The sequence below is a fragment of the Saimiri boliviensis genome, chromosome 14 (genome assembly GCF_048565385.1).
Source record: "Saimiri boliviensis isolate mSaiBol1 chromosome 14, mSaiBol1.pri, whole genome shotgun sequence".
In the NCBI taxonomy this organism is placed as follows: Eukaryota; Metazoa; Chordata; class Mammalia; order Primates; family Cebidae; genus Saimiri; species Saimiri boliviensis.
In genome coordinates, this window is record NC_133462.1 from 36,950,286 (window position 1) to 36,959,739 (window position 9,454).

The window sequence follows — 9,454 nt, forward strand, 5'->3', positions numbered from 1 at the left end:
CCACTTTGGCCTCTCAAAGTGCTGGGATTACACCCGTGAGCCACTGAGCCCTGCATTGTCAGGTTTTTTTGTTCATTATCAGCCTCTTTAGGAGAAAACCCAAATTTTTCTAAAATTGAATTTAAATCAACTAAATTAATTTTAGTTTAATTACACTTAATATCTCCCTAAAGGCAGAAACTAAATACTTAGGAATAAGATGTTGTCTGATAGAGCTGGCTTTGGAAGACCACAATATCTAAGTTTTTTTTCCCCCGCTCCCTGGAAACCAGTTTTTCCTCCTGGGGAGTCATCATGAATCACTCCAGCTGAGGATGGTTGTTTTTAGAGCAAGGAGCTGAGCAATAAACAAGTAAATGCACAATATTATACCGGAAAGCCAAGAACACTACAAAAAGGGGGGGGGAGTGGCTCAGGGGGCCCCTTGACATCTGAATCTGTGGGATTGGGAAAGAAGGCAAGGAACAGTTTAAGCAAACGGATTGTTTTCCCTGAGCCTCAGCTTTCTTTTTGTTTTTCTTTTTTAGAGACGGTGGTGGTGGGGTGGGGGGGTGTCTCACCATGTTGCCCAAGCTAGTCTCGAACTCCTGGCCTCAAGCAACCCCCATGCCTCAGTCTCTCAAAGTGCGGGGTTACAGGTGTGTGATACCGCACCCAGTCTCAGCCTCAGTTTCCTGAGCTGTAAAATTGCAATAATATCCTCCTCACCGTGCTTCATATACAATAAGCACTCGATCAGTGAGCCTTGTTGTTGTTATATCATTTTATTTAACTTATTTTTCTGAGGTGGAGTCTCATTCTGTAGCCCAGGCTGGAGTACAGTGACGCGATCTTGCCTCACTGCGGCCTCTGCCTCCCGGGTTTAAGCGATTGTCCCGCCTCAGCCTCCGGAGTAGCTGGGACTACAACTGCAGGCTACCACACCCGGTTAATTTTTGTATTTTTATTAGAAACGGGGTTTCACCATGTTGGCTGGGATGGTCTTGATCTCCTGACCTCGAGATCTGTCCGCCTCGGTCTCCCAAAATGCCGGGATTAACAGGCTTGAGCCACCGCGCCCGGCCTATTATAGTTTTTTTTTTTTTTTTTTTTTTTTTGAGACGGAGTTTCGCTCTTGTTACCCAGGCTGGAGTGCAATGGCGCGATCTCGGCTCACTGCAACCTCCGCCTCCAGGGTTCAGGCAATTCTCCTGCCTCAGCCTCCTGAGTAGCTGGGATTACAGGCACGCGCCACCATGCCCGGCTAATTTTTGTATTTTTAGTAGAGACGGGGTTTCACCATGTTGACCAGGATGGTCTCGATCTCTTGACCTCGTGATCCACCCGCCTCAGCCTCCCAAAGTGCTGGGATTACAGGCGTGAGCCACCGCGCCCGGCCTAATTTTTAAAGGCTAGTAGGACCAGTCCTGAAATCAGCCTCTGCGCCCTACCGCTCTTCCGCGCTCCCTACTCTGGTACCAGCAGCTCCCAGCTGCAGACACAGCCGCGTGCGCCTCCACCTCCGTCCGCAGGTGTCGCTGTGGATGTCGCGGCCGGCCCCTCTAGGCGGAGTCGGCGGAACCGGAAGTCTCCTTTTTCGCCCACTTCCGCTCTCTAGCCCGGGCTTGGGCTGCGTGGAGAGCGTTTTTGGGATGCCTACCGGAGATTTTGAGTGAGTTGGGGATCACGGAAGCGGGCGCGGGAGGCGGTTACGGGGCTCTGGGAAGTATTATGGGGCCTGGGTGCGCCGAGGCCGCGGGGGCCGGACCTGGCTGACTTAATCTTAGCTCCCTGTACACTTGTTTCCGCAGTTCGAAGCCCAGCTGGGCGGACCAGGTGGAAGAGGAGGGAGAGGACGGTAAGTGAATCCGTTTGCCCCAGGTCATCGCCGCCAGGCTCGAGCCGGGTCACTGCTGCCTGTTTCCGTCTCCCAGCCTGGCACCGTGTCCGCCGTCACGGCCAGCTCCTGCCCCGCGCCTTCCTCCTTGGGGCTCGCCTGTCGCCAACTCCAGGTGTTCCCTGGCAGGTCCCTCTTCCTCCCATGCCACAGTGCTAGCCCTCCCAGCTGTTCCCTTACTCCAGGGAGAAAGTTGTAATCTCCTGTCTCCTGTTTCTCTGCTGGCGCCTGGATGGCTTCATGGCGTGGCCCCCACCTTCCTACGAGGGATTCCCCTATCCTTGCCACTCCGCGTCCCCACAGGGCCATCCCAGTGGCTGCCTGGCCAGCCCTCTGCCCTTGGCCTGCATTTCTCAGCTTTTGCTGTAGGCGTTATCCCAAAGGCCCTTCCATGTCAGCTGGGGAGCTCCTGCCCCTGGAGCTGACCCCTTCTCCCCATGCTGCTTCTCGCAGACAAATGTGTCACCAGCGAGCTCCTCAAAGGGATTCCTCTGGCCACCGGCGACACCAGTCCAGAGCCGGAGCTGCTGCCGGGAGGTGAGTGAGAACTGCCACCCCGTGTCCGGGCTGCCTCTCCCTCCAGCCGTGCCGCTCCCGATGCCCGTGACCCAGGGCTCAGTTTCTTGCTCTTTTTCCCCTTCTCCAGCTCCACTGCCGCCTCCCAAGGAGGTCATCAACGGAAACATAAAGACAGTGACGGAGTACAAGATAGATGAGGATGGCAAGAAGTTCAAGGTGAGGGTGGGAGGGGGCAGGGAAGGAGGACGCTTTTCCTTGGGGACCCTGAGACCAGAAGGGGTTGGGGTGTGTTGAGGGGGTTGATAAAGGAGCTCCTTTGGTTCCAGGAGCCTGACCTTTCTCCTCTCCCATCCTCAGATTGTCCGCACCTTCAGGATTGAGACCCGGAAGGCTTCAAAGGCTGTCGCAAGGAGGAAGGTGAGATCCTCCTTCCCCAGGGATAACACAGAGGAACTGGAAGTGTGTGTTCCCTAAACCTTTGTTTTTAAGAGATGGGGCTTAACTCTTTGTACCTGTTGTGAAGCTGAACTGAGCCTTGGGTGCTTGTACTCACTTGGGGCCTTGAAAAGTTCAGGGCACAGGAGTTGATAAATATCAGCTAAATAAATGATGATACATAGTAAAAATGTTCAGTGATGGGCCGGGTGCAGTCAGAGTAGCCAGATGTGGTGGTATTCACCTATAATCCCAGCTACGGGGGAGGCTGAGGCAGAAGAAATGATAGTAATATCAAATAAATTCGATTAAAAATGTTAGATTCTTTTATTTTTTTTTTTTAAAGACACAGGGTTGGAGCCTGTTGCCCAGTCTTGAGGGCAGTGGCACAATCAGAACTTACTGCAGCCTAGTGCTCCCAGGTTGAAGCCCTCCTCCCACCTCGCCCTCCTGAGTAGCTGGGATTACAGGAGTGCACTGCCGCACTGGGCTAATTTTTTGTAGAGGTGGGGTTTCTCGTCGTTGATCAGGCTGGTCTCCAGTTCCTGGGCTCAAGAGATGCTTCCACCTTCACCTCTCAAAGTGCTGGGATTACAGGAGGGAGCCCCTGCGACCAGCCGTGGTTAGATTTTTTTATTCCTCTTAGCCTGTCAGTGGTGGAGGAATGGAGCCAGGTGGTCACAGCAGTTTCTGGAAGAAGTGATATCAATTAATACACTTGGGACAGTTTGCTGTGCGCTTAATTTGTACCATGCCAAGCACCTTGCAGGGTGTTTCTCATTTGATGTCCTTAGAAGCCCAGGGAGGTAGGAAGCTTTTGTGGTTCCCGTTTTACAAGTGAGGAAACCAAGGCTCAGGCTGTGTAGCTCAAAGGCCTGGAGGTCTGGGTGGACCCCTGTACATTCCTGAATATTGAACCCTAGTGGGAGCTGGTCCGCCAGCACGAACAGGCCCCAGGCTGTGTAGCTGTCCCCTGGGGCCCGATGCTGACAGCTAAGAGAAATAAAAAAGGAGCTTGGGCCTGGAGGGAACTCATCAGAACTGTTCAGGGAGATTCCAGGCCTAGACACTCCGGGGGAGGCTGTAGGTCTGGGGTACTCCACTGTGGAACCCTGCCTGCACCTGCCCTCAACTGTCCCCCATCCCTCCCTGACTCCAGAACTGGAAGAAGTTTGGAAACTCAGAGTTCGACCCACCAGGGCCCAATGTGGCCACCACCACTGTCAGTGATGATGTCTCTATGACGTTCATCACCAGCAAAGAGGTAAGTGGGGCAACCAGACAGGGCTGGTGTCCTGGGGTGGGGGCAAAGGGGGTACCTCAGCTGCCTCTGAGTTCCCCCAAACCTGCCCTTGCCAGGACCTCAACTGCCAGGAGGAGGAGGACCCCATGAACAAACTCAAGGGGCAGAAGATTGTGTCCTGCCGCATCTGCAAGGGCGACCACTGGACCACTCGCTGCCCCTACAAGGACACGCTGGGGCCCATGCAGAAGGAGCTGGCTGAGCAGCTGGGCCTGTCCACCGGCGAGAAGGAGAAGCTGCCCGGAGGTGCGTGGGTGAGGGCTCTGGATGCTGTTGCAGGCGTGATGTGTGTGTGGGGTCCTTGGTCACTGCCTGCTGTCCATGCATGGGGTTCTGTCCCCACTGTTACCTCCGGCATGACAGTGCAGGGGTCTGACGGTGCCTCTCTTTCCTTGAGGTGCCTTTTGCTTCCTAGTTGGCGGCATCTCCTGTAAGGTTGGGAGATGGGCGTCTCCCGTTTATATGTGACTTGGCAGCTGTGACTCTGCTGATGGCCCTGTCACTGTCCTGATGTGAGCTGCTTGAGCTGTCAGTCCGTCCCACGGTGCTGACCCTCCCCTCCCGTTGTGTGTGTGGTGTCTGCTGCCCACCTGTGACTGTCCCTTCTGAATCCTTTTGTGGGGTTAGCTGGTGGTGAGTGGGGAAGTGCACTTGGTGCCTGCTGTGTGAGGGGAACCTGGGCACTGTCCTGTCTGTCCCGTGACTGCCATCGCTGTGCACATGAGGCTGCTCTCCCTGCCTTCTCTGGCGGGGGGTTGGGGCTTTTCCTCCTCTGCCTTACCAGTGTTGCTGGCTGGGAGCTCAAATGGTATCAGCTTTCCGGGTGTGACCTTAGTGTGTTCTTGGCCAACCGGCTGCCTGTGGCTTTGGCAGACGGTGCCTGCTCTGGGTCACTGGAGCCTCAGCTTCCTGGGGCAGCTCTGTCCCTGTGCCTGTGCCAGGGTGAAGTTGAACTCGGCTGTCTGTTGGTCCCCAGAGCTGGAGCCAGTGCAGGCCACCCAGAACAAGACGGGGAAGTATGTGCCGCCAAGCCTGCGTGACGGGGCCAGCCGCCGTGGGGAGTCCATGCAGCCCAACCGCAGAGGTGAGGGGTGCCCCAACGCGGGGCTGGTGTGTGGGCACCTCCTGGCACCCTGTCATTATCCCCGAGGTGCACATGAGGGCCATACAGGGGCCTCCACTCACAGCCACCTCCCCTCACAGCCGATGACAACGCCACCATCCGCGTCACCAACTTGTCGGAGGACACGCGTGAGACTGACCTGCAGGAGCTCTTCCGGCCCTTTGGCTCCATCTCCCGCATCTACCTGGCCAAGGACAAGACCACGGGCCAGTCCAAGGTAGGTGGGTGGGCACGGCGGGGCTGTGGAGCAGGGCTTTGCCTTTCCCAGCTCTTGCCCCTGATCCCGCCCACACCTCCCCCTGCAGGGCTTCGCCTTCATCAGCTTCCACCGCCGTGAGGATGCTGCGCGCGCCATCGCTGGAGTGTCTGGCTTCGGCTATGACCATCTTATCCTCAACGTCGAGTGGGCCAAGTAAGATCCGACCCCTACCCCGGGTCCCTGCCTTGTCCCAGCACCACCACTGAGCCTGGTGCTGACCAATAGTCCTATAGCAATTTAATAGTCCCCAAGTTGGTTTTGAGGGGATAGTCCTTCATTGTCTTTTTCCAAAACCTGGCAGAGGGGTACTGGGTGGCAGCTCTTGTACCTGGGGTCCTTGCCAGTCTTTGGGCCAGGCCTTGAGACCGGCTGTCTGACTCTGCCCCCTTTGTCCTCGTATTACCCCATCTTTGCTCCCCCCCCCCAAGGTGCCACGAGTCTTGGGGTGCCCCCCAAGGTCTCACACCATGTCACCCTCCTCTTGCCTTCCCCAGGCCATCCACCAACTAAGCCAGCTGCCACCACGTGCTCGGCCCAGGACCCTTGGCAACAGAAGGCAGCCTCTGAGAGTGCGGGCTCCAAGGGCAATAAAAAGGCTCCTCTCTCTCTACGCCGCCCTGTTTATTCTTGCATCTAGTTCTCAGTCCTGCAGTGGGACCAGCCCCTGCCCTCCCCCGGGTATGGGTTTGGTCCCTGACCCTGCGGAGTCCCTGTAGCCAGTGCTCTGGGTGGGAAAGGTGACTCCTGCCTGGGCTGCAGCAGGCCCAACCTGGCTGCAGTCACAGGCCTTGCTTTCTGGGGGAAGTGGCACCTTGGAATGACACCTGGAATAAGGAGGTGGCTTTAGCCAGGCCACATCACAGACTCACCTCATGGGATGGGCTCCGATGGTTCAGGAGTGGCTGTGGCATTGAGGGGCAGGGCTTGGCCGGTGCTCTTGGTGTCCTCTGGCTTCCAGCTGTCCTTGTAGCCGGGGCAGTGTTGGCGGCAGCAGTCGAGGCTGGGCACCACGGCCATATAGAGCAGCGGATGGATGCAGAAGGCCAGGGGCATGAGGCCTCTCATCGCCTGGTAGCCCACGTAGGGCCCCAACTCCAGGGCCGCCGTGGCCTGGCCCACATCTGCAAAGTTTGGGCAGTGGCTGTACCAGCGCCGCCGAGCCTCCACATTGAGCACCCGCATGATGTGGTAGGGTACATAGGAGCTGGCATAGAGGGCCACGCCACTTGCCATCAGTGCTGCCACACGCAGCTTCTCGGCCACAGTCATACCTGTGCTGCGCAGCACAGCCAGTCCAAGGGCACCATAGGCTGCCAGCGTGAGCAGCAGTGGCAGGACACAGCCCAGCCCCGCCAGCACCAGGCTGTACGCTCTGTAGGCCGCCAGCCTGTGGCTGTCTGCTGTCCCCAGACACTTGATGCAGGCCTCAGGCCTGGCCACACTGCAGGTGCCCGCCCCCTGCTGTGGCCTCTTCAGGTGGGAGAAGCTGAGCGTGGGCGAGGCCAGCAGGGCGGCCAGGACCCAGCCTGTGGCACTCAGGGCCCAGGCGTGCTTCGGCCGCAGGTAGCTGCGGGTGAAGAAGGGGTGCACGATGCCCACGTAGCGGTTGAGGCTGATGCAGGTGATGAAGATGACACTGCCCAGCAGGTTGCAGGTGAAGAGGAAGCTCTCCAGACGGCACATGGCCTCCCCGTAGCGCCAGTGCTTGGGGGGATAGAGGTAGGCGGCCAGCGGGGGCAGCGTCAGGGCACAGAGCAGGTCACTGACTGCCAGCTGGGCTGAGAAGACCACAGCAGGGTGCCATGGGCGCTGCTCCCGGGTGCTGAAGCGGTACAGGGCCAGGCCATTGCTGGCCACAGCCACCAGGAACTCAACCACCAGTATGGGCCACAGGAAGTTCCCCTGGAATGTATTGAGGATGTGGTCAGCAGCCACCAAGAAGTAGACAGGGCAGGCCGTGGCACCTGTGGGCAGAAGGTGTCACCACCTGAGCCGTCATCTCCCATAAGGTAGCTCCTGCTGCCCCCCCCCCCCCAAGCCCACCATGGCATGGATCCTGACACGAGTCCTTTCCCCTTCCTGGAAGGGGACCAGGCTCTACTCCATTATATGGCCAGGATCAGGACTCAGAGCCAGGGTTCTGCACTGGGCCCCAGTGGGCCAGCTGGGGCAAGCCAGTGGCCACCCAGCTCCCCCATTACCCTCGTCTACCGGAGTCCCTGGCCCCACTAGAGGCCTTCTCCCTGAAGTCCAACCCTGACAAGTCCTGCCAGCTTCGCTTCGGATCTGTGCTGCCTGAAGCCCCATTGGGGTGCAGCCCTCACCCACAGCCTCTTCTCTCCGTGGCCACCAGAGGGCACCTGCGAGTGCTGGAGTCCTGTCCCCACCCCTCTGCTTCCAGCTCACTTGGCCGTGGAGTTGCCACCAAAGAGCCACACTCACCCCATAAGATTCCATGGGTGCGCTCCCACCTGCCACACTCCCCAGTGCCATCCTCTCTGCTCCGACTCACTCCCTCAGGCTAGCCCACTCTGGCTTCCCGGCTGCTTCTGCAGGCTTCTTCCTTGGGACCTTCCCACCGACTTTTTTTTAAGACACAGTCTCACTCTGGCGCCAGGCTGGAGTGCAGTAGTGCAATCTCGGCTCACTGCATCCTCCGCCTCCCGAGTATCTGGGATCACAGGTGTGCCCCACCCCGCTGGGCTAATTTTTGTATTTTTAGTAGAGATGGGGATTCCCAATGTTGGTTACTACTGACTTCTAAGGATTTTTAGAAGTCCTTTCTGTACTGGAAAAACTTGAGTGGTGCTGGTATTTCCAGCAGGAGGCACAAAGGTTGCCTCCAAGAGCTGAATGATTTGCTAAATTACATTTATCCCACCCACCTCTAGCACTTTGGAGCTTGGTTATCTAGCTCTGATTTCCTCCGCCAAAACCAATGTTTGAACCACTTTGACCTCTGATTTCCTTTTCAGGCTGGTCTCCAACTCCTGACCTCAGGTGATCCACCCACCTCAGCCTCCCAAAGCCCTGGGATTACAGGCATGACCCACCATGCCGGGTCACACCCTGACATTCTTGAGGCTCCCTCTCCCACGTCTGTGGTCCTGCCTGCAGAGCCCCCAAAACGTGCCTGCAGCCTCATGCCCTCCATTCTCCCTTCTCCCCAGCATTTTCCTCCATATCGTGCCCCCGCCTAATGACAGAAAATCTCCCTCCTCTGGGAGGACGAGGGGCTCTGCTTACCCACTACTGGCACCAGTGCCCAACACAGTGCACAGGGGACAGCAGCACAGGGGCGCTCACTCCTCATGTTCCCCACTCCCACCGGGAACAGGCTCCTCCGGAAGTGCCTACCCACTCCCAACCCCAGCCTGCTCAGGGAAGAAGTGCCATTTATGCCTCACTTTTTTCTGGAGACAGGATCTCGCCGTCACTGAGGCTGAAGTGCAATCACAGCTCAGTGCAGGCTTGAACTCCTGGGCTCAAGTGATTCTCCTGCCTCAGCCTCCTGAGTAGCTGGGACCACAGGCTCCTGCCACAAGCAGCCTCAACCTAGGTTTTACCAATACCCATCCCCGACCGACCCCACCTTCTGACAATCTGCAGACCCCTGGGTAAGCCATCACACCTTCTCCTCACCTGAGTGGTTGGCTGCCATGCTCCCGCGCCGTCTGCCGAGCCTGAGCTTGTCTGCAACCCAGTTCCTCTGTCTCTCCTCAACCTCCTGTGGCCAAGCTCCAGTCCCGCCCCACCGTTCCGGGGCCAGCCAGCAGAGCAGACCAGAGCATCCTGTTTCCACCCACATTTCCTTCCTCTTTGTGCCAGTCAGCCGGGGGTTCAGGCCCATGTGCTTAAAGCGTGACCTCTGTCTGCTTGAAGGGCTCTTGGTAGCACTGTGGGGAGGGGCTGCCCATGCCCAATACTGCCACCAGTGAC

General features: G+C 57.6%; 2 protein-coding genes across 6 annotated transcripts; one reads left to right on the plus strand and one right to left on the minus strand.

Annotated features, from left to right (window-relative positions):
- Positions 1 to 1,548: 1,548 nt before the first annotated feature.
- EIF3G (eukaryotic translation initiation factor 3 subunit G) lies at positions 1,549 to 6,125 on the plus strand. The gene is made up of 11 exons (XM_003938940.3): positions 1,549 to 1,651; positions 1,791 to 1,837; positions 2,330 to 2,413; positions 2,523 to 2,611; positions 2,753 to 2,812; positions 3,990 to 4,094; positions 4,190 to 4,379; positions 5,110 to 5,217; positions 5,337 to 5,473; positions 5,562 to 5,668; positions 6,010 to 6,125. Exons 1-11 carry the CDS (start codon positions 1,632 to 1,634, stop codon positions 6,023 to 6,025), a joined length of 963 nt encoding a protein of 320 aa, XP_003938989.1. The 5' UTR covers positions 1,549 to 1,631; the 3' UTR covers positions 6,026 to 6,125.
- Positions 3,134 to 9,335, minus strand: P2RY11 (purinergic receptor P2Y11). Of its 5 annotated transcripts, none has more exons than XR_012513449.1 (3): positions 9,158 to 9,176; positions 4,915 to 7,479; positions 3,134 to 4,561 (listed from the first exon to the last, which is right to left on the minus strand). XR_012513449.1 is itself a non-coding variant. In XM_010349624.3 (3 exons), the coding sequence occupies exons 1-2, from the start codon at positions 9,174 to 9,176 to the stop codon at positions 6,386 to 6,388; spliced, it is 1,113 nt and encodes a 370-aa protein (XP_010347926.2). In that variant the 3' UTR covers positions 3,134 to 3,520; position 6,385. The 5 variants fall into 5 exon arrangements, 3 of the variants coding, with proteins under 3 accessions (XP_010347926.2, XP_010347927.2, XP_010347928.1); XR_012513448.1 differs by having other exon boundaries at positions 3,134 to 3,520; positions 4,483 to 7,479; XM_010349624.3 differs by having other exon boundaries at positions 3,134 to 3,520; positions 6,385 to 7,479.
- Between the last annotated feature and the right edge of the window lie 119 nt (positions 9,336 to 9,454).